The sequence below is a fragment of the Eretmochelys imbricata genome, chromosome 3, assembly GCF_965152235.1.
Source record: "Eretmochelys imbricata isolate rEreImb1 chromosome 3, rEreImb1.hap1, whole genome shotgun sequence".
Classification (NCBI taxonomy): domain Eukaryota; kingdom Metazoa; phylum Chordata; order Testudines; family Cheloniidae; genus Eretmochelys; species Eretmochelys imbricata.
The window spans coordinates 31,495,370-31,520,504 of record NC_135574.1 but is presented as its reverse complement, the minus strand read 5'-3'; the positions used below and the strand labels follow the sequence as shown (position 1 = coordinate 31,520,504).

Sequence of the window (25,135 nt, the reverse complement as noted above, 5' to 3'; positions counted from 1 at the left end):
TTCTGGTTCCAAATGAGGTGTGTGGTTGACTGATCAGTTTGTAACTGAGGTTCTACTGTAGGAGCTCTCCCTAACAAAATTTATCACAGAAAAAAAACTGAACATGCACTGGCAGGCACCAAACCATAGAAATTATATGGAAAAGGCCTCAAGTTAAACAGTAAAATACAGAAATGATTCCTTAAAACATATTCATACCAGTTTTAGATAACTTAAGTGATCGGGCTTCCACCACTTCAACTGAAAGGCTATAACATGTAGTTAAGAAGATCTTTCAGGAAAGCTTTCCTGATGTTGAGCATAGCTTGCTCTTCATTCCAGCACTTCTACCTATATCACTATTTGCCACACCCTTCATGGTATTTCTATTCTTCAAATACTTGAAGTGTCATGTTCCTTTTCAGTAATCAGTCAATTTACATATTAAGTTGTAAATAACCCCCTTCAGATATTGGCCATTTAAAACTCCTTCCATTTAATATCTTTTGTGATGTAATCCCAAGGCATGTTTAAACCATATACATACGTCTGGGGCCTAAACTCCTGGGGTCTTGCAAGGACATGAGCCATTAACATGAAAGTTGCACCAGTTTAACTAAAGATGTTGTTTAAAGCCAATTTAGTTAAATAGTGCAAAAGATTCTGTGAAGACTTCCACTGAAGCCAATTCCCAATCAATTTAAATTAAACCAAATTAAGACACTCAAGCAAAAAATAACTGTCTACACAAAGGTTCGCACCAGTTTAAAAGCTAATTTAAACTGAATTGGTCTACACAAGACCTAAGCAATCTTTCCAACTCTGCCTCCCATTTTCATTATTTTGTTGAGTGCAGCATTTCTGATGCGGCATTTTTATTTGTGTGATGATTTCCACACAACTCCTGCATCAGTTAGCACTAAAATAATGGCTGGACTAGCATAGTGAGTAATCTAGTATTAGATACAGGAACAAATAAATAGAAGAGCCAGCTAGTAACTAACCAAAATAAGGACAAAAGGAAATTGTAGAAACAGCCTTCTGACGTTACGATGAAAGTTTATAGCTCAAAAGACTACTGTCCCAACAGGCAACTTTATCGCCTACAATTTTTCACAAGCATCTTACGTAACAGCAAGCACTGGGAGCCCCCTGGTTTAAAATCAAAAGAAAGTTATGGCAGGAGACTTGCTATTAGCACTACAGTGCAGAGTCTGGACAGTCAAAGGCCTGTTTCCTTTGTCTTTGAGCAGTGGGTAGAGCTGGGTATAGTTTTGAAGGAGTCATTTTGGTATTATGCTAATATATTGTTGAACTGTCTTTCAAAAACTGGCACATTACTGAGTCAGTATTTTATAAAAATAAATATGTCAGGAACTCTTGGTTTTGGTAGATAGAGTTTTGGTGTTATCTATGAAATTATAAATAATTTTGTCATGACTTCAGTCTGCAAACTACCTGAAACAATGATTTGTATTTATATAATTACTAGGAGTTGCCATGCGTTCACTTAACTGGACTCCCCTCCACACATTTCAATATTAACTTCTCCAGTACTAAGTTAATTTCTTTATGTATACAAGAATCCTACAATAGGGTCTCACTGACATTTGCAGAAGTGGTGATTCAAGTGAAACTCCTGAGGAAAGCATGTTTTTTTCCTTAATAGGAAAGGTCCACAGGAAGACACCATCTTAGTTTATAAAAATTAATCGCAGTGGAGATACAGTGACATCAGGCAGGATGTTAGGTTTTTTAATAAGTAGATTAAAATGGTGTTAATAGCTAATGGCATAGTTCTAAGTCACGGAATCATAGAAATGTAGAGCTGGAAGGGACCTCAGGGAAGTCATCTAGTCCAGCCCATGCACTGAGGAACAAGCAGGGTAGATTAATTTAAATAATATATTGATTAAAATTGGTTTAAATCCAGGCTTTCCACTTGGTAATTTAAATAAAATATTTTGCATACACAAACTTCTCTTATCAAGACGTGTTTCACATTTATAACTAAATGATTTATTAAACAGAGGGATGAACTGTAGAGTTAGTGAATTAAACTAATTAGTTCAGGTCAGCCTGGGAAAAGTTTCAAATATGTCTAAGTGAAAGTGATCTTAAATTCCTACTTGCCTAAGTCTCCTGCAAAATAAGAGTCTCCTGAGTTACTTACTCAGATCTATTGTGCCATATTTATAAAACATAAGCTCAAAAAAGTGAGATGTCCTTCCCCTCCACCCTCGATTCTCTCTATATGTAGAAAAGCAGACTAACAAAGATTTGATCGAGGATTCAGCATATTTATATTTAAATGTTTTAAGAGATTATAAATTTAGGCCTTTACACATTTTGTATTACATTCAGATTTCAAACAGATTTTTTAAAAGAAGGAATATTTAAATTAAGAAAATCTGCTTTAAATTTTAAAAAAGGTACTTTTAGATTGTCAAAAAAATCATTGATTTTTATCCACCCTGGAACCAAGTGCAGTAACTCCTCACTTAACACTGTAGTTATGTTCTTGAAAAACACGACTAAGCGAAATGATGTTAAGCGAATCAAATTTCCCATAAGAATTAATGTAAGGGGGGGGGGATTAGTTTCCAGAGAAATTTTTTTCTCCAGACAAGAGACATTATATACATATACAGCATAAATTTTAAACAATGTAATACTGTACTCAGCAATGATGATTGTGAAGCTTTGTTGAAGTGGTGAAGTCAGAGGGTGAAAGAGGATGGAGCATCTGGCTGTTGTTCTTTCCAAAGTGCCGGAGGGCAGCTGATTGCTGCGGACAGGAGGTATGTGGAGGGAGGGCAGAGGCTTCGTCCAAGCTCCTCCCACCCCCAGCCTCCTGAACACTGCAAAACAGCTGACTGCTGCAGGCAGGAGGCGAGCAACCTCATCACTCCTCCTCTCCCCCCGCCCCGCGCTTCCCACCCACCCGCAGCAATCAGCTGTTTTGCAGCGCTCAGGAAGCATGCAGCCTCCCCCCTCCTCCCATCTGCAGCAATCAGCTGTTTCGGGGCATTCAGGAGGCTCTGGGGGGAGCAGGGACAAGCTACATGCTGTGTTCTCACTCCTCCCCCCACCAACTCCTGAACCCTGCTAAATAGCTGATTGCTGCAGACAGGAGGCGCGGGGAGGAATGGGGTGGGGGGAAGGAGTTGCTGATCTGTGGGGCTGACGGCAAGCAGGAGGCGCTGGGGGTGGTGGAAGGGACCTGATTGGGGGCTGATGGCCCACCCTGGTTCCAAGCCCCCAAGGCCAAACATTGCGCAACTTTAAAATGTGTATGTTCTCTAATAGATCAGCGATGTAACAACGAAACAATGTTGTTAACTGGGACAACTGTATACCAAGATCATCTCTGATACGTGTTTGTCTAAACCAGAGATGGCCAACCCGAGCCTGAGAAGGAGCCAGAATTTACCACTGTACATTGCCAAAGAGCCACAGTAATACATCAGCAGCCTCCCACCCACTGGCAAGTCCCACCAATCAGCACCTCCCTGCACCTCCAGATCAGCTGTTTCGTGGCATGCAGGAGACTCGGGAAGGGGGAAGGAGCAAGGGCATGGAAGGCTCAGAGGAGGGGGTGGGAAGGGGTGGAGTGGGGGCAGGGCCTGTGGCAGAGCCAGGGGTGAGCAGTGAACACCCCCCGACACATTGGAAAGTTGGCGCCTGTAGCTCCAGCCCTGGAGTCGGTGCCTATACACAGAGCTGCATATTAACTTCAAGAGCCGCATGTGGCTCCGGAGCCATAGGTTGGCCACCCCTAGTCTAACTGTTCTTAAAGATCCCCCAATGACTAGGGCCCTACCAAATTCATGATCCATTTTGGTCAATTTCAGGGTCATAGGATTTTAAAAATCATAAGTTTCATGATGTCAGCTAAATCTGAAATTTCACAATGTTGTAATTGCATGGGTCCTGATCAAAAAAGGAGGGTTTCTTTGGATGGAAGGGGTGGGTGGGTGGTTTCTTTCCCACAAGGTTATTGTAGAGGGGGTTGCGATACTGCTACCCTTACCTCTGTGCTGCCTTCAGAGCTGGGCAGCTGGAGAACAGCAGCTGCTGGCTGGGATCCCAGTTCTGAAGGCAGAGCTACCTCTAGCAGCAGCAGAGGTAAGGATGGCATGGTATGGTATTGCTACTCTTACTTCTGCACTGCTGCTTCCGGGGCACTGCTGTCAGAGATAGGTGCCTGGCCAACAGCCACCCAGCTCTGAAGGCAGCACAGAAGTAAGGGTGGCAATATCATGACCTCCATGAAAATAACCTTTTGATTCTCCTGCAACTCCCTTTTGGGTCAGGACCCCCAATTTGAAATGCTGGTCTTCCCAGTGAAATCTGTATAGTATAGGGTTAAAAAACAAACAAACAAAAAAAACCACACACCACACAGATTTCAGGGTCTGTGATGAGTTTTTCATGGCCGTGAATTTGGTAGGACCCTACCAATGACAGGGATTCCACAACCTTCTTTGGAAGCCTATTCCAGGCTCCTTAACTATCCTTATAGTTAAAGTTTTTCCTAAATCCATGGAACTTCTGTTGCCTCAAAACAGCAGCTCTTCACTTCACCAAGTGGATAGCTTGCCCCTTAGCAGGGAAAAAAGCTTGTGCCAGTCACTATGTTTAAATATAGGCATCTGAATTAAGTAGCAAAAAGTTACAGAAGTCAATGGTCACAGACGCACAATATTCTTGAAATGGAGATTTATTAATATAGGCAATTTATAAATGGACAGAATTGTTTGTAAGGCACTTTAGAACCCTAAAGGCCAACACAAAAGTCTTCAGGAAACCACATAATCACTAGATCAGAGGTAAACTTCTGTCATTGATCAGAAACTGGCAAAGAGACAAAATAAGAATAAATGGTAAGTTTGACATACTTTACCTGTGGTCCCTTATTATCAGGGTTGGAAATATTCACTAGTGACCTAGAAAGGACAAATGGGGGGAATGAGATGGCAAAATTTAAGTCAGAACTAAAGACTGAGGCCTGGTTTACACTCAAAGTTAAGGTAGCCCAGTTACATCGTCAAGGGTGTGAAAACTCCACACTTCTGAGTGGCAAGGTTAAGCTGACCTAACCCCCGGCATACACAGCGCTATGTTGACTAAAGAATTCTTCCGTTGACCTAGTTATCGCCTCTGAAGGAGATGAAGCATTACAGCTGCACCTCTGTAGCATTTCAAATGTAGACAAGCCCTGAGGCACTCAAGAGCCTTAACAGACAGGTGAATGGAGAGCACCCTGGTATATGAAATTCAGTATTGAAAAAAGAAAGTAGTAGTTTTTACAACTCAGATATTGTTAGTAAATAAGTAATAATTCAGGTAGACCATTTGATGTCATTATTGACAGCTTAATGAAAGCCCCTGCTCACTGAAAAAGGTAGTCAGAAAAGCAAACATTCAAATGTCTAAAGAATGGATTAGGATTCACTGAAATTATAATTTCAGGTTATTAGTATACTCCAAAATGGAACATTTTACTCTGATCATGCCTTCTCAAGGTGAAAGGAAGGAAGAAAGGAAGGAAGGAAACGTTCAGAAACATGGAACAACGTCCATATTAGGAAAGACAAAAATATTGGATACAATTCAGCAGAGATGGATGCATGCAATAGCAAAAGGTATATGGAAAAAAGCCGAGCGGACATTCAAAAAGGAGGAAACACAAATGGATAACAACATGCAGTTACAATAGACAGGATAGAGTTTAAAATATATAAAACCCTCATGTTTCAGGGCATGTGCTAACCACTCATGGGATCATGAAGGAATTGTTCCCATAGACTATTTTCCATGGTAGATTTTATTACCTTATTTGAAAATCTTGTATTGGAAAAAGGATACCTGACCAGGTGAGCTTCCGATCCAGTCTGAAACTGGAACTTTTTGCTGTTTCACCAATGCTATTTTAAGATTTACATTGATCCAAATGAGTGCCTTGGTGCAGAACTCCAAATTAATTATCTTCAGTTTTCATAGCTTCTAGAGCAGTGGTTAGGCTCCCGAACATTTCATCCCATGTCCTCCTTTGGGCTCACCTCTTAATGCGACTCCTCCAGGGCCAGCAATGATGCCAATTCACATATTTCAGGGAAGAGAGCAAGTTTTCCAGCCCTACATCCCCCAATCCACATCCAGCCTTGCTAACCCCTTCTGCAGGAGGGAGTTGCCATTGCAATCCAGACTGGGCATCCCTACTTCAGCAGTGTCAGCAGCACAGGTTCCCCCTCCCTGCCAGGCTGGGGGGGCTCAGCACCATCAACCCTTGGAATCTGCTACCAGGGACCAGCCGCTTGAGAGCCAACTCTCTGTGCCTCTAATGCCTTCCCTGGGATGAAATCATGAACAGCTGCACTCCTAAATGGCATTCCTGGCCCATGCTGCACCTCTTCCCCCTCCCCCCTTATGCCTCCCTGCTGGCTTGGGACTTCCTATTGCACTGAGAGGAGCTGCTGTGGGTTCCAGCAGGACCACCAAGCAGGCAGAGCAGAATCCAGATGTGAGCTGTGCTCCCTCCAAGGCCCCTGCCTCCCACACCTTACTCCTTACCCTCCTCCCTCCTGGCTTGACATCTCAAACCCTCCCAACTCCCACTTACCCTTTCACAATATCCATTGGGGGGAGGGGTGGTCACAACCCAGTTGAGGAAACACTGTTGTACAGTGTTACCTTTTTTCATTTCCATTTTTTTGAATGACTCTCACTAATATTAGTAATATTAGTCAGCACTGTCTGGAGCGTTTCTCGACCATGAGTGCCAACCTCTGGGCAGACACCTGAACTGGTGGTATGTTCTACAATTACATTTCACCAAGCCAGTAACAAATGTCAACTCCTAGATCACTGTATAGTAACAATATTACTATAGAGTCACAGACAGTCCCCTTAAGCTCTCCAGTCTATCTGGTCTACCAACAGCTCCTTTAGGAGGTTTATGCTTGTATAAAATGATTGTCAGGCAAGCAGAAGAAATGACCCACTGAAATCTTAATAAAATGTAATTTTTCAATTATTGCAAGGTTCAGGTTTTCCCTCTTTCTAGAAACTGCATCCCTTAGGTTGTTCTAAGCAGCTTATATTTTTATGCATGCATACATTATAAAAGAGGAAGTTCCCCCCAAAAGGGTGTCAGATGCAAGGATGTTTAACCTGGTAGGAGTCATAGCTAAGCAGCAAGACCCTTGTCTATCAACATGCTGACTTAAACGAGTATGATTAACTAATCACTTTTTTGAAACATTGACTTAATATGTACACAAGACTTTGGTTGCTGGAACCTTGTTTTCCCCATCAACAGTCTTCATAAATTAGTTTTACCAGTTCATAATAGCCTTAAGACTATGGAAGCTATGAAGAGTCACCCAGACAATAAAGGTAGTCCTTTTAGTTGCCATTACCTAAACACAAAGAGTTGATGAGCCAACTGCCCTCTGTCAGTTAGTTTCCTTTCTTATTTTTCACAATGACCAAGTAACCCTTTGCTCTGTTCCCAACTTTACCCCCAAATTAATTCAGATTTCCACGGAGTCAGGACATTAGTTTACCTTTCTCAAATAGCCTCTGAAAAAGGAACGGCTGTTGCTGCATTTCTTAGCCATTGCTAAGATCACAATGTTTTACCTACATACAGTTGATAAATTCAGGATCTCAACTTATATTTATCATGAGTTTCAGGTTATGTTTCAGTATTAAGATTAAGAACGCATATAGAGTGAGCGCCTAACACATTCCACAGGTACTTAAGCTTAACTCCTCTCATAACATAGCCACCTCCTGGGTGCAGAAAGAATCTGCCCCAGTGTAGGACCTCTGCTGAATTGCCAGATGACACGATACATAATGTCACTGGATGGATTTTGCAACCTCCTCCAAAACAGCATTCAGTTCTAGGATCCTGAATGTTGTAGTCCAAGATTTCTCTTGTTCAATTTGGCCATCTAGTTTGAGGACTGCTAGACAGAACTGATTCCACATTGTGGAAGCCCCTAGTAGGGGAGTTTCTTCCATCTGTAAATTGCATTTCTGCTCCGGTGTTCAACAATTTGGAATCTCACCCAGAATCCTAATTTATATATAGTTTTAAATTATGGTTCTGGCATTATCAACTCTGCTAAATTTGACTGGTTTCTGAATGGTTGCCAACTGTAGAAAAAAAGCACCAAGTCTATCGGCCAATTGGTGAAGATACTCTGAAGATATTCAATTCAACGAAACAGCAGCAACCCACTATCCAGATTGTTTTAAAACACCTCTCCTACTTTCTTCTCTCCCCCAAGAAGAAATTTACATATGGGATGCACATTTACACATGGGACCACAGTTCCTCCTTTTCCCCTGAATCCAGTATCTGACAGCCTGCTGAATCCATCATAATCTGGGCAAAATTATCTCGTGACAAAATCTGAAATGGAAAAAATAACCACAGAGGATTCTAGAGTCAGGGATTACAGGCAGACTTCAAAGAAGTCTCAAGCTCAACTATGGAGTGGTAACAACATTCATAAATCTCACAGTTTTATATAGCTTGTTGGATTAAATTTTATCCTTTTAACTTTTTAAATGTAGCCTTTCCAAAATCATGTACTTATAACAGAAATTTAACAAGAAATTTCCACAAGAATTAGAGAGGGTTTTTTTAGGGCTGTTGATTAATCGCAGTTAACTCATGCAATTAACTCAAAAAATTGTGATTAAAAAAATTAATCGCAGTTTTAATAGCACTGTTAAAAAGAATACCAGTTGAAATTTATTAAATATTTTGGATGTTTTCTACATTTTCAAATATATTGATATCAATTACAACACAAAATAAAAAATGTGAGCACTGTACACTTTGTATTACAAATATTTGCACTGTAAAAATGATAAATAGTATTTTTCAATTCACCTCACACAAGTACTGTAGTGCAATACGTATTGTGAAAATGCAACTTACAAATATAATTTGTTACACAACTGCACTCAAAAACAAAATGTAAAACTCTAGAGTCTACAAATCCACTCAGTCCTACTACTTGTTCAGCCAATTGCTAAGACAAACAAGTTTGTTTACATTTAAAGGAGATAATGCTGCCTGCTTCCTACTTACATTCCAGCCACCATTCCAGAGGACATGCTTCCACGCTGAGGACGCTCGTTAAAAAATGTGTTAATTACCTTTGTGACTGAACTCCTGGGGGGGAGGGGGGCGCGGCACCAGGGGGGAGACACTGTACATCTTCTGCTCTGTTTTACCTTATAGGGCATTCTGCCCTATATTTCATGTTATAGCAGTCTTGGATGATGACCCAGCACTTTGTTCATTTTTAAGAACAATTTCACCGCAGATTTGACAAAATGCAAAGAAGGTACCAATGTGAGATTTCTAAAGACAGCTACACCACTTGACCCAAGGTTTAAGAATTTGAAGTGGCTTTCAAAATCTGAGAGGGACAAGTTGTCCTGCGTGCATTCAGAAGTCTTAAGAGAGCAACGCACTGGTATGGAAACTACAAACCCGAATCACCAAAAAAGAAAAATCAACCTTCTGCTGGTAGCATCTAACTCAGATGATGAAAATGAACATGTGTTGGTCTGCATTGCTTTGGATAGTTATCGAGCAGAACCTGTCATCAGTATGGACACATGCTCTGGAATGATGGCTGAAGCATGAAGAGACATATTAATCTTTAGTGCATCTGGCACGTAAATATCTTGCGACACCAGCTACAGCAGAGCCATGTGAACACCTGTTCTCACTTGCAGGTGGCATTGTAAACAAGAAGCGGGCAACATTCTCTAGATATTAATATAACAGACATCACGGAACTCAAATGCTCTGAAATTGGATCACACTAATAAGATGTCAATTAGGTCAGATTGAAAGAGAAAAAAAAAATCGAATCTTGAGCAACACCAGAGTCAGTTCTTCCTGATTCAAATTTCAATGAATTCCATAAGAAATCAGGTGGATTAAAATCAATGACTTTTTAAAAAGGCGTCAGATGTTTTTAAATTGATATTAAATACAGGCGTTTTTTAAAAGTATTCTAAAGTTGTTAAATTTTTTTATTACAATTAAATTTGAAATTTAAAAAACTTATGTTGAGGACTAAGCTGATATCTATTAAAGTCATTTAAATTAAATACAAAAATAATTACTATTCAGAAGTACACAGTTCTTGCTGAGTTTTAAAAAAGTCACTGGCTAATCAACTGGAATCTGAATTTGTTGAAGTGCTAAACCAGCTTTTGACAGCAGTAGCCTCTTTCTGCAGATGGAGACTCCTCCTTAGTTACAGTCTACTCCTCTAGTTTAGTTCAATTACTAGCTCATACCAGTCAAGAAACCAACTGAGTTGAAAAAGCAGGAAAGCTTGTTTTCTTCTACCAATCAGAAGAACAGAGAGGATGAGATCTACTAGTTCTAAAGTCTTGAAGGACATAGTGATCAGATACAATCAATTCAATTAAATAACTACAGATAATACTGCCTGTGTTTACTAAAAAAAGGTTTATATGCAAAACATTGAATGCAAAAATTGAAAAGACTGTGTACCCAGGACACTAAAGGTAGTTCTATTAAATAATAAAAATGCTGTTTTTGTGCATTTCTAATTGACTATGAATTTCCATCCAAATAGAGCTTGACACAAATTGCAAGCCAAAAATTAATCTAGTTAAAAAGTTATTCTATATACCTTCTTAAATAAATGAGAATACATATAGTGTATACTCCTGGTTAGCAAAGAGACGCACCAAATGTAGTTGCAAAGTGACATGTTTTAATGGTTACCAATGAGAATCAGCCTCTCTTTAATAAATTGTACAAGTGCAAAACACAAGTAAATAGATTTAAATCAAGGTTTCCTGCTTGCCGATTTAAAATCATGATTTAAATCAATCCACCCTGTAAGAAACCTGTATGTACAATTTGAAGTAGGAAAGATTTCTCAAGATGAAGTTTCATGATTCCTACTGTACACACGCATATATATATTAAAAGGTGCATTGCCTATCCTTTCCACCCCATTCATACTACTTTCCAAAATAGTAACCTCTTACTGAAAGCAGAGAATAGGAATACTCTGAATTATGTGCACACCATGATTCTTCCTCTACAGAATCACATTGTAGAATCTAAACTTTTGAATTATCATAATTGTTTCTACTCTTTATGGTTCAAATTGTGAACAAAGGGTAAACTCATGCAGTGGTTGCCTCAGATATGCCCCAGTTGTCTTTGAGGCAATTAACTCAAACTCAGTATCAACATTACTAATATAAACAATGAAATCAGCTAATGTGATTATTCTTTCCAACCAAACTGATTTTGACATCATCTCAGCTGTCAATAGACCATACTGTCTTCTATTCAGCTGCCACACCCTATGGATTACATTTACAATTGTATGCATTTCAGTACAAAATTTTACAGTTCACTGAAGATCCAGGGGCAACATAAAACAAGGTTAATATCAAACATGAACACTGTTGAATTAGTGAAATGAGTAATAAAAGCCTTAGTTTATTTCTGAAGCCTTTGTAAGAGACAAGGGTCTCTCCAGCAGAATTCAGATAAAAAAATGCCAATTTGGGAGTTGGTTTTTTTTACTTCATCATAATCTAAGAGATTTAGGTTGAAAGCCTATTCTGTGTCTGTGATAACCATGTAACTGCTCCAGCAGATGTCTCAGAATCTGAGAGAGCAATCAATCATCTCAAGTTTTATTAAATAGTGCTAATTACCTTCTTTTGAAAATGTAAGTATATTCAAAAACCTCTGTTTTAATATACAAGATTGAGTTTATACAATAACCCTATTCTCATATCTGACTTTTGAAGTCTACTGTTACAAAAACCCACCCATGGAAAGAATGGAAAATATAGAGAAACAGGATTTAAAGAGCTAATCAGCACTGCAACCACTAGTTCAGTTTTGTATCCACAAGAAACATTCACATTAAAAAAAAAAATCAAGTGAACACAAGTTCCAATGCCTATGTAAACTATACTTGGCAGAGGCTGCAAATAGGCTTCTTCGCACTCCTTATTACATTAGCCTTTGCTAATGATGTTTTGGGCAGCTTAGGGAAACGCAAGATGTCCTAATGCGCACAAAGAAAAGGAGTCCTTGTGGCACCTTAGAGACTAACCAATTTATTTGAGCATGAGCTTTCGTGAGCTACAGCTCACCTCACGAAAGCTCATGCTCAAATAAATTGGTTAGTCTCTAAGGTGCCACAAGGACTCCTTTTCTTTGTGCGAATACAGACTAACACGGCTGTTACTCTGAAACCTGTCCTAATGCGCACAGTTTCTTTCAAATATTAAAGCTGTCATCTGATATTAACGTTCCATTATGTCTAAGCATTCTCTCATCAGGAGAAAGTGTAGTTCTATAGATCCAACCCTAAAGTTGGTAGTGTACGCCATTTTATTCAATGTGAAATAAAACTGCTCTAAAATAAAACAGCCACAGCGCATTTACGGTTAGCAACTCAAGTGAGGTTACCAATAGCCTTTCTAAATTAATAGATTCCAAGGCCAAAAGGGACTACACTGTGATCATCTAGTCCAGTGGTGGGCAACCTGTGGCCCGTCAGGGTAACCCGCTGGCGGGCCGCCAGACAGGTTGTTTACATTTGCATGGCCGCCCGCATCTCCCAGCGGCTGCGGTTTGCTGTTCCCGGCCAATGGTAGCTGCGGGAAGTGGCATGGGCCACAGGGATGTGCTGGCCGCCACTGCCTGCAGCTCCCATTGGCCAGGAACGGCGAATTGCGGCCACTGGGAGCAGTGGGGGGCCATGCAAATGTAAACAACCTGTCTGGCAGCACGCCAGCGGATTATCCTGATGGGGCGTGTGCAGCCCGCGGGTTGCCCACCACTGATCTAATCTGCCCTCCTGTTTAACACAGGCTATAGAATTTCCCCACAATGATTTCTTATGAACTAGAGTATCTGTTAGAAAATCATCCTATGTTGATTTAAAAAACTGCAAGTGATGAAGAATCTACCACGAGCGTTGGTAAAATTGTTCCAATAGTTAAATCACACTCACTGTTAAAAATGTATGCCTCATTTCCAGTTTGAATTTGTCTAGCTTCAATTTCCAGCCATTGGATCCTGTTAAAACTTTGCATACTAGATTGGAGAGAACAAGTTTGTTCCCCATATATGTACTTACAGAATCTGATCAAGTCACCCCTTAAACCGTCTCTTTAAGCTAAAAAGGAGCTCTCTCTAAATCACATACAGCATGTTTTCCCTAATCCTTTTGTCACTCTCATGGCTCTCCTCAGACCCCTCTCCAGTTTAACAACATCCTTCTTGAATCATTTTACTGATCAAATGACTGATTTCTGATACATTTTAAAAAACTAGTAGCCACCATGTTAGCCTGGTAAGAAAGTCTGATCAGCCATCACACAACAAGCTTTGAGAGGTGGGATGACAGTATTTTATGCTGTTTCCTGATTAGGTACCTGACCCGCATGATTGACTCAAAGCGGCTACAATTTGAGGGACTTTTTTTTTTTTTTTTAAATAGAAAAGGCACGAAACAAGGAACATCAGCATCTCGAAAGTTAGCCATTCTTAAATTTTAAGATTTAGTTTCAGTACTGTCCACACATTACCGTACCAATTTATTTTCAATTTAAAAATCTCTTCCCTTTGTTGTATTAAAAGCCCCAACGAACTAGGGACATAGAAACTGATATACAAAGTTATCTAACACAGAAAGTACACAAATTAAACATGAAATAATGAACTTTGAGAAACATTTGCAATCTGATATGTCCCTTGAAGGGTGAAGTACTAAGGACCTTGAACTTGGTACACGGTATCACAGAAGCCTGCCATATTGTGAAAAATCTCCATTCCCTTCTCTCCACACAAAAGGCAGCAAAGCTAGGAATCAAGACTGGTATCAGTAGCATACAAGTAGCAATCAAAAGGTTCTCAGCCACCACTGTACTGTTTACACTCTGCTACACCACACTTTAATTGCTTCTCAAAGGAAGGGTGCACCACAGCTTTTGATAGTATGGTGCATTTGGAACTATTCCATCTTTTAAAAACCTGAAAGCTGTAGCCATTAAGATGCACTGGATGATTGCGAATGCAGCAATGTTAATATGCTCAAGCTTTGAGCATGCCAGGCAAGTTTAACACTACATTTAACCACACTCATAAAAGTAGAAGTTATGGATTGTTTACTTTATCTTTCTAAAACTCTTTATTCATCAGTTATATAGAAACAGTTATTTATAATCAGTTATATAGAAATCAAATTCCATGCCACCAAGTGTGGGGAATTGTGAGATCTTCAAAAGCACAGTGACTTGGGACTTGTGCTCCTAAATCACTTACGCACTTTTGAAAATTCCACAGTTTTAGTCATTCAGTAGTATCCAGTAGAACAGTCAAGGAATTAAACCAGCTTTACTGAAAGTTTCTCAGCATATGGGCAATAAATGACATTCAAACTGCAAGTTTTCTGCCAAAGCCATACCGTAACCGTGCTATGCTTTTGTTTCAATGACCATTCTCTTGCCTGAAGGATTAAATCCCCCATCACCTGTGAAACTTCATCAAGATTATCTTAAGTTCCATCTTCTGCTTTTGGGACACAATTAGCACCAATAACATCTTATCACACAGTTGTGACCAACTGTGTCCACTGATGAGAGCTGTATGTGAATGGCTTGCAAGAGAGCAGGTAACTTAAAATCAAATTAAGAATTTAAAACGGCCTGCAGTACAAGTATTTCAGTGGAGATAAGAATAGTAAATTTTTTTAAAAAATTATGATTATTATTATTAAACCAGGAGAGCTGGAGCACTCTTTAGGGAAAAAAGGAATGTCAGGCTCAATGTTACAGCATTTTTGTTATTTAACGACAGTAGAACCTCACAGTTATGAACACCTCATGAATGGAGGTTGTTTGTCACTCTGAACAAAATGTTGTTGTTGTTTTCAGATGTCTACTACTGAACAATGACTAAATACAGCTTTGAAACTTTACTATGCAGAAGAAAAATGCTGCTTTTAACCATCTTAATTTAAATGAAATAAGCAGAGAAACAGTTTGCTTACCATGTCAAATCTTTTTTAAACTTTCCCTTTTTTTTTTTAAAGTAGTTTATGGCTAACATACAGTAACTCCTTGCTTAAGGTTGTAGTTATGTTCCTGAAAAATGTGACTTTAAGCGAAAAGATGTTAAGCAAATTCAATTTCCCCATAAGAATTAATGTAAACGGGGGGGTTAGGTTCCAAGGAATTTTTTTTCACCAGACAAAAGACTAATATATATATACACACATACACACACAATAAGTTTTAAACAAACAATACTGGTACACAGAAATGATGATTGTGAAGCTTGGTTGAAGTGGTGAAGTCAGAGGGTGGGATATTTCCCAGGTGATGCCTTACTGCTAAATGATGAACTAGCAATTGGCTGAATCCTCAAGGGTTAACTCATTGTTAATGTAGCCTCACACTCTACAAGGCAGCACGAATGGAGGGAGGGGAGACAGCATGGCAAACAGAGAGAGAGAGACAGACCCTGTGTGTAAGAGAGAGAGATGTGCATTGCTCCTTTAAGTACACTGACTCCACTCTTAAGTACACTGCCTTTTTAAGCTAATCAGCAAGCTGAGACACAGCTGCTGCCAGGAAGCTCCTTCTGTCCTGAGCCCTGTCATGTATCCCCCCCCCCCCCCCCCCGCTCCATGGAAGATGGGGTAAGTGGGGTGCAGGAGCAGGGGGACATCTTGATATTAGCCCCACCCTCTTCATTTCCCCCACACCCCCCAGCAAGCAGGAGGCTTGCAGCTCCAAGGCAGGGGGTAGGAGCAGCACATGGCAGTGGGAGAAAGGACAGTTGAACTGCTCGCAATTGATAACCTCCTGGGCAGCTGTCACATGGGGAACTTAGGGGAATGGGGAGCTGACAGGGGGGCTGCCGGTCCACCCTGGTTCTAAGTCCCCACCAGCTAGCTGCAATGGGCTGCTCTTCCTGCAAGCAGTGGACAAAGCAGGCAGCTGCCAAACAACATTATAAGGGAGCATTGCACAACTTTAAACTAGCATCTTCCCTAATTGATCAGCAACATAACAAAGTTAACCAGGACAACTTTAAGTGAAGAGTTACTGTAGTATGGTGTTGTATTTGCCCCCCCCTTTTTTTGGGGGGGGGGCATTGCTGCTGTCTGGCTGCATACTTCCAATTCCAAATGATGTGTGCAGTTTGACTGGTCACTTCATAACTCTGGTATTCATAACTCTGAAGTTCTACTTAGCAGTATTTCACATGCTGCAGATTTATATATGCAGATTTCTAGAACAGCATATATAAATTTGTGAAAGCTGAGCTGTATAGACAGCGACAAAATATTTTGTTAGTAACATAACTGAGTAATAGCAGCCACCTTCTGCACCCAAAATATCCACCCTTTTTAGATTGCAACAGTTTAGTGACTGACAAGGATCCCTTCCATATTGTTTGCAAACAGTTATTGCATTTACCACAGCCTAGACTACAGAGAAGTTTTGTACTAAAGTGATAACCTTTGAGAGGTAGCTTACCAGAGTCGGAACTTAATATTCCTGGAAACCAGGAATAACTTCAAGTTACTTTGAAATTTGATTAAAAGGTATGATGTGCTGAAGGGGGCTCACTAGAGCACTTTTTGTTCCTTCTCTAATTCATATACAATCACTGGGAAATTTGTTCTTTATAGTGGCAGTTTCAATCTTTCAGTTGCTGACTCATGGAACAGAGTAGTGGCAGAATGAAGGTAACGAAAAAGAAAATGGGATAAAACTGAAGATGGTGCTAGGAGGGAAAGCAGCAGTATCATAGCTAGCAGTGAAAACTGATAATAAACCCCCTTCTCCCCCCCTCCCTCCCGCCCCCCACTACAGGAAGATGTGCATCTTTGTTTCTGCTGATGCCAGGGAACAGGAAAAGCATGTGGCTTTGTAGGTTTCTGTCTTCACTACTTCCTGCAGACTTTAGGGGCAAATGAAAACAGGCAGTTGCCAGTGAAGCCCCAGATGAGAGCAGAGGGAGCATGTTCAGTGAAACTAGGATAAGTTTACTGGGATACGCACATATATCATCTTTGTGAACATTACACATTTGCACTAGTGCCACTACACCAGTTACTGACCAACTGACTAAAACAGGGTAACTTCAACATAGACAAGACCCAAAAGGGCTCAATGCTCACATCTCATTCAGTTCCAGAGCCACTAGACCAGTGCATCTCAAGCTATCTGATGTGGGGGACTGGAATTTTTTTTTTTTTCCCAATGTGCGTGCAGACTGGCAGCCGACGGCTCACGGACCAGCACCGGTCCGCAGACCACCACTTTGAGTAGCACTGCACTAGACCACTTAGAGAAGCATCTATTAAGATGAAGTAACAAACAGGATGAGACGGTTTAATCACAAAACCTCTTGAGAATTCAATTTGACAAGGGGGTAAAAGTCTCAAAGTCTGGAGGGCTGGTTGGGTGTATGAATTCCAACACACTGGTGGCTAGAGTGATCACAGAAGAGGAGAGATGATTTGAGGGAGCCCCATTGTAAAATAATGGCACACCAGTAAGTCTAATTAGAATTCTGCCACAGGAAACAAGAATCAGTCTAAACCTGCGGTTTATGAGTCATACTATTTTTTTAAAAAAATGAAGCTTTAGCAAGTTTTAACCATGCCTGAAACAGTAGACTTTTTTAAAGAAAGTAAATACCCTTTAAGCGTATTAAGGAAAAAGTAGTAATTGTTTTGACTGATTTACCAAATAGCTTCAAATAAATCTTTATAAGAAAACTGCTTAGAATTGTTAGACCATATTTTTAATTCAGAAAAAGAATTCTAGGTGACAGCAAACATTGGAATGTGTAAGTATTTCCACAAAACCCAGGAAAATGTTCTCCCTTGTCAGATAAGCTAGAATTCTTGGCTTGATTTTGCTTCTAAATGACTACTGAAAGAGAAAGCAATAAACACAAGTCTCCTAATCCAAGTGAGTACAAGTTTACCTCCTGGTTAAACTAGAAATACTAGTTTATTTGTAAGAACTTGCTATCACCTCTTCTTGTCCTAAGATGCCTGAAATATTAGATACCACTTGAAACGTTATTTTATCATTACATTGATAATAAAGTATTCAAGATTTGCTACATGTTTCTAACTGCATTAGACATCTATCTAGCTTTCTGCAGCCAGAACTTTCACTGATCATGTGGAATAGGGTGCTACACCTTCTGCACTGCTGATACAGATTCAGCCCCCACTGTAATGCAGCATATTTGCACCACTGCGAACATCTAGAAGACTAGGGCACTGGCTTAAAAAAAAGCAGCATTTCTGTACTCTTGTATTCATCTACAGCACCTCTTACAAGCTTAAATCTTTGTAGTTTTGCATTATTCCACAATGGCTGCATCTCTACCATGCAAGGCAGTCTGAAGAGTACATCTGCAAGTGCAGGAAGCCTAATTTTCTACAGATTTAATATTTACACCTTCACTGAAAAAGGCTTTATATTTTATATGAATAAAATGTATATTTTATATTAAGACCACCTCTAAAACTATTCAACTTCTTACAAGTCTCCTCTTGATCTGAGGTAACACAGAAGTTTGTGACCAACACCCAACTGAAGACACCAAAGCAGATAATTCAGATATCACTCAGGTTTCAGAGTAGCAGCCGAGTTAGTCTGTATTTGCAAAAAGAAAAGGAGTACTTGTGGCACCTTACAGACTAACCAATTTATTTGAGCATAAGCTTTCGTGAGCTACAGCTTCATCCAATGAAGTGAGCTGTAGCTCACGAAAGCTTATGCTCAAATAAATTGGTTAGTCTCTAAGGTGCCACAAGTACTCCTTTTCTTCTTAGATATCACTCAGTTAATCTGGATGCTTACAACTGTTTTATTAATCAAGAACCACAAAAGGAAGAAAGAAGCTTTCTTGTTTTCCCTTCCAACCCAGTTACTGCAGACAGATAAGCATACTTGCATAATGGTATAGATGGACTTGAGCTCAAATCCTCTGATAACCCCATAACTACAAGACAGTGCTGCATATTGATCTTGCCCTCATCCTTCTTTCCCACACTTCACCATGACACCCCTGCATCCTTCAGTCGAGTGGTGCAATGGCTTACCCCACACCCCAGCATAGTGTCACACAGAGATCTCTCACACCCAAACCTATGATCTCACTCCCAAGCACAGACGTATGTATAGATATCTTGTGCATCACTTCCAGAGAGCTGTGAGATGTATCCCCAGTTCCCCAACTCACCAGCACAGTGGTACAGATGGACCTGAGCTCAGACTCCACCTTCTCCCGATAGTCCTTGACAAGCTGCATCTTCTTGTCGTTGGTGTCTGTTTTCTGCTCAATGCTAGAGATGACCCTCCAGGCAGAGCGCCGCCCCCCCACCACGTTCTTGTAGGCCACAGAGAGAAGGTTGCGCTCCTCGTTGGATAACTCAGCACCCTGTTCGGTTACGGCCTTCATGCAGGTGGCCATATCATCATAGCGCTCAGCCTGCTCAGCCAGCTTGGCTTTCTGGATCATCTCGGTCTTCTCCATGGTGGCTGGCAGTGGGGAAAGCGCAGCAAGGCAGAAAGAGAGGCTGTGGCTGTCACACTGTCAAGAGGAAAAGGCACCTCAAAACCTGCCAGAGAGAAAACAGATTAGCCATGTCTCTGGGAGCCAAGAGCTGCAAGACACCACACTCTGCCCCTCCCCAAAACTCAGAAGACACCAAACCAACCATCTCCCCAGGAACCAAGAATCACAGGCCAAAAGGGGTCTCCTCCACTACACCACCCCAAGAGCTATCCTGGAATGAAGAACCCTAGGTCTATACAACCAGCCCATTTCACAGGGAACTGGTTACAGGAGAGGGGAAGTGCACCCATCTCCAGGGCCTCTAAGCAAGGTTAATAACCCAGACCACCAGGACAGGAGAAAACATAACCCAATCTCTCCCGACAGGGGACCAATCTAGAAACCAGATGGTGGAAAGAGGCACTCCAGACGCCTCAGCATGGCTTTTGGCTCCACCTCCACTTTCCTCCCTCTCACCCCTGTGTGCACTAGCAGGACTTGCAGCCTGTGGTTAGTCAAGAAATTAGAGGCAGGGAGAGAAAGAAACAGACGGCTGGAAGCCATTAACCCAACGGGGCCATCCCCAGGAACCATGCCCAAACCCTTCCCTCTAGGCGTGGGGGTCAGAGTGGTTTGCCTTGAAGGTGGGAGCCATGGGGAGGGGCAGTAAAAGAACCACCAGCCCCAGGGCAGACACAGGAGGACGAACAAGCCCAGAGGACACGGGGAGGAGAAGGCGGTTACCTAGTGCGTGCCTGGGGACTCAACAGCACCGAAAAGAGAGAATCCGAGGATAAGGGTAGCGATCCGTGCTCCCACAGGCCAAGCAGGAGCATTGGGAGGGGAGCCCGTCGCGGGCGGATCGGGCAGACACGGGGGGGAGGGGTGCCCCTGAGATGAGAAGACAGAATAAGGGAACCTTTGTCCCTTGGCGAAGGAGGGGGCGCGGGACGAGGCCGGGAGACCACGGGGAGCCTTTCCCTAGAGCAAAGAAAGGGGATGAGGCGCCGGAACAGCGGCAAGCGGATCCGCGTCCCCAGCGCGAGGCAAGGGAAGCAGGGAGCTTCACGTCCCGTGCGGGGAAGCCCCGATCCGAGTCTCCCCGGGGGGGTCACCGACACTGTCCCTCGGGAGAGGGCGGGGACGGGGGAGTCCCATCCCCCAGGGGGCGCGGCGAGCAGGACTCGCTCAGGCAGGGTGGGTGGGGTCTGCAGGCTCAGGCCGAAGCGGGCGGGGGAGCGGCAACTCCGTCCACGCCTTAGGCCCGGCCCGGCGGTCTCCCGGGTAGGACGGGGCTCGGCAGCTCTTTCCGGGGCAGGGCGCGACCCCTGCCCGGGTAGGCGGGAAGAGCTGCCACCCAGGGGGACCCGGGCTAAGGAGAAAGCGTGGTGTCCCCGCGGTCCCGCCGGGCGTGAAATGGCGGCGGCGCTGGCGGGATCTCCCGCGCCCCGACGCGGCTGGGGACTCCGCGCTGCTCTCACAAAATGGAGGACGCGGCGACCGCTCTCATCGCCGTGGCCGACCTCGGCCCCGCTCACCTGGGTCCGCTCCGCTAGGCCGGGCCGGCTGGCGCCGCTGGATCGGGTGCGCTCCGCTCGGGGTTGAGGCGAGGAGAAAGAGCCGCTCCCGTCTCAAGCTAGAGCCAGCGCTAAAGGGCGTTGGCACAGGCAACCCTACCCGCTGCCAGACCCGCGCTCACACGGCCAATCCGAACTCCTGCTCCGAACCGGGGCCCACCCACCGCGTGCGATTAGCCAATCCAGACGTAGCGCGCCGCCGCGGGGGCGGGCACAGACAGGGCGCAAGCTCGGTTGGCCCGTGGGCTGCGGCTGGGGCCACGGGGTTTCCTCCAATTAGATCCAGGGTGAGCTAACGTCACTGTCACCATGGTGATGCTGCTACAACCCCCCCCCCCCACGCCTTGCCTTGGGACTGGGAGCCAAGTCTGGGCGCGGCACGAGACAGCGCGGAGGCGCGGCTGGGGCGGCTCGTGCTGCTGCGGCTGGGAGGGGGAGAGGGAGAGGGAGACTCGGAGGCCGGAGAGCGGGTGGGAACGTGGGGATGGGTGTTGCACTGGGGAGCGTGCACCCATAGAGGAGAACTGGGTGGTTGCTGAGCGGGGAGGGTGCACTGGTAGAGGGGAACTGGGGGTGGGTGCTACATGGGGAAGCGTGCACGGATTGAAGAGAGCTGGGGGGTAGATGCTGAGGGGGAAGCATGCACGGATAGAGGGGGAGCTGGGGTGGGTGCTGAGGGGGAAGCATGCACGGATTGAAGGGAGCTGGGGGGGAAGCATGCACGGATAGAGGGGGAGCTGGGGTGGGTGCTGAGGGGGAAGCATGCACGGATAGAGGGGGAGCTGGGGTGGGTGGTGTGGGGGGTAGAAGTGATGGAATGTGCTGAGAACTGGAGGGTAGGGAGGTGGATGTGAAGGCTAGTTAAGTGTCAGTGCTGTTGGAAGTTTAGAGTGCTGTGGAAGTAGGTACTGGGGTTCAGAATGCTACTGAGGATATGGCAATGGGTACTGAAGGGCCAGTGAGCAGCTGGAGGTGGGTTCTGGGGTAGACAAGAGTTGTTGTAGGCATTGGTGGCTTCTGGGATGCATGGGGTGGTGGATGTTATTGCTAGACAATAGGGTCTACCCTACAGGTAAGTGTGAGGGAAATGGGTGGGTGATGCTAGACAGATTTGGTGGGGATGTTGTGCTTGGGGAAATAATAGATGGCTGGTGGGAGGTGTGCAGAATGAGTGTGTGCTGCTGGTTGGTAGATGGGGGTTGGAATGTGTTTGGGAGATGGGTGGGAGATGTGAGGGAATGAAAGGAGCTTTAAAAATTCAAAAATTATTCTATCCTCCACCTCAACAATAGTTTGTTTCTGACCTGGGTTTTGATGATGATCAGCAGGAGAAGTGACTGAGCAAGGTTTTTAGGCTTTTTTTTTTTCTCTTGTGGATTTGGTGGGGATAGTTGATGAGGGGGTATTTCAAGAAGGATGTAGACTTGAGTGGTTAAGTTTATCTTTTTTCTTAGGTGGAAGTGAAAGATCCATAGGACAAATAAAAAATAGTGGATTGAGTTTTCCTTGATTTTTAGGCCTTGTCACCAATCTTTGACCTCTCATGGGGCGGGAGCATGGGGTTGATGATGCAGACAAGAACTCCTCTCTTGCCAACAGTTAGAAACTCATAATGGTGTCCTTTTGGAGGGGTTGGTCTGGGGTAGGAGGGGCCAGGGAGAAAAAAGGTAGGAAAAGGGTCGGGATAAATTCCTCCCCGTTTTCTTAATCTAATTATGGCATTTTGAAGATGTTTGGTAATCTTTAATGTAAAGGAAAGAGCTGCAGAAAAAGGGAAGGAGGTATGGATTTTTTTCTCTCTGCTGACTGGAGATAGGGGATTAATAGAAATTGGTTTTGCAGCCAGCCCTAGAGATCCTTATTCTGACAACCAGCTTTGGCATCCATGTCCCTTCAGGGTGTCCAAGAAAGTGGAACAACTGAGCTATGCACTTTGGATACAAAGGCTTGGAATGAGGGGCTTGGTTGTAAAACTTATGGTTCTTTGATCCCTGTGGTAATGGGTTGGGGAGACAAGGCAGGAAAAAATCCTAGTTTAAACAAGAAATTGTTTAGTTTCTATTCCGTTGGTTTCATCTAGAGGTTGGGGGTATCAGTGGACAAATATTCCAATCTTATATAAAGATTGGTGGTTAATAAACTGTCATCTGTCCATGGTTTAATTAAAGATGACCCCTGCCCCACCAGTCTTGCATGCATTTCTTAAATGCTGATTGAATGATTCTGCTGGACAAGTTTTGGCATAGTTGATTCGAGACAAGCATTGGGTACAGCATGAGCCTAAGAGGAAGTGATGAAGAGATGCTGTGGTTGTGTTCTTTGCAGCCAATCTGAAATACACGAGGTCTCCTACCTCAAAGCTGAATTAAATGCATTCTTGTGTGAGTCCTGGGACTTACTCTAATGGGCAAATCATCCTGCTGCATTGCAAAGTCCCTGCATGAGCTAATACAGTTTCTCACCACAGTGGTTTTGGAATCATCAAGGATGACAACACTCAGTAACTTAAACATAGGCACCGACTCTGTAGGAGCACGCATGGGGAAAAATTAGGGGGTGCTCTGCACCCACTGGCAGCCAAGCTCCCCGCCCCTACCCTTGCCTCCTCCCAGCATGCTGCGTCCCCGCTCCTCCCTTCCTCCCTCCCAGCGCTTGCCACCACCAAACCGCTGTAGCAAGTGCTGGGAGGGGGGAGGAGCGGGAATGTAAAGCGCTGGGAGGAGGCGGGGCCGGGGTGGGGATTTGGGGAAGGAGTCGAATGGGGTAGGGAGGAGGTGGAGTTGGGGTGGGGACTTTGGGGAAGGGGTTGGGGAGCTGAGTACCCACCGGCGCCAGAAGAAGTCGGCGCCTATGAACTTAAACATCCAACTCAGATGATGAGTTCTCTATATTAGCTCAGGATTTCATGGGTACCATGGAGATGAAGGAATTATTGGCTCAGATTCTTGATTTAGTGTGTAGCTAGGACTGGAGATTAGGCATTTGGATATTTATTATCCAAATATCTCTGTCATTGCCTAATCATTACCTACCTCTTGTGGTTTGAGTTTGGGACGCATCTGTTCTCCACAAGGGACTGGTTGATAATACACTCTATAAAGTTAATGGAATGGGAACTTCCAGAAGGCCCAAAGGGAATATATGACACATTCAACAGACTTGCAAAAAGAGAAGGCGTACTTGTGGCACCTTACAGACTAACAAATTTATTTGAGCGTAAGCTTTCGTGAGCTACAGCTCACTTCATCGATAAATTTGTTAGTCTCTAAGGTGCCACAAGTACTCCTTTTCTTTTTGCGAACACAGACTTAACTCGGCTGCTACTCTGAAATCAACAGACTTGGGGACTTGGTAGGATTTACGTTAATCTACTATTTTCAGTCATTGATGGGGTGGCCCTAGTGCCCTCGTCTTCAGCTATGTCCTCACTGATCACCTTGATTTACAGATGAAGTGAGAGTGAAGACTGTTAGAACACCAGTGACAGAAGTCATGGGCTGAAACTGACCAAGTGCACTACAAAAGCTTTTTGAATTCTTGTGTCATGGCTCTGGAGGACACAGACAAATACATGAGCCATGGTGTCTGCAAAGTGCAGTTCAGTGGATTTTGAATGATGACAGTTGGGTTAATCCAAGCTATCTTTATTCAATGGCCCAACTCAAAAAGGTTAGGAAATGCCCGAATTAAGGTTGCCCATGCAACTTTAATTTGGTCCTCTTCTGTGTATGTATTATGGTACATTTCTTAATTACATGATCACATACTGTTTTTCCACAGGACCCTGACCTTATTCGGTGCACTGGGGGGACAGTGTTCAGAGAATGGGTAGCTATTCAATATTTCTTTTTATCCCCATCATTCAGTGTGTGGTCCCATGCATTGTTTAATGTATGTCACCCAAACTCTGCACTGAATACAAGAATTG

The 25,135-nt window shown here is 43.2% G+C and overlaps 1 protein-coding gene across 1 annotated transcript in view; it reads right to left on the bottom strand.

Moving 5' to 3' along the window:
- The window catches only part of YWHAQ (tyrosine 3-monooxygenase/tryptophan 5-monooxygenase activation protein theta), a 45,878-nt gene extending 24,555 nt beyond the window's left edge, over nt 1-21,323 (bottom strand). The window contains exons 1-2 of the mRNA XM_077812541.1: nt 21,169-21,323; nt 19,316-19,694 (exon numbers count right to left, since the gene is read on the bottom strand). Coding sequence (XP_077668667.1) covers nt 19,316-19,609 — 294 coding nt within the window. The 5' untranslated portion in view covers nt 19,610-19,694; nt 21,169-21,323. The remainder of the gene's footprint in view (nt 1-19,315; nt 19,695-21,168) is intronic.
- Between the last annotated feature and the right edge of the window lie 3,812 nt (nt 21,324-25,135).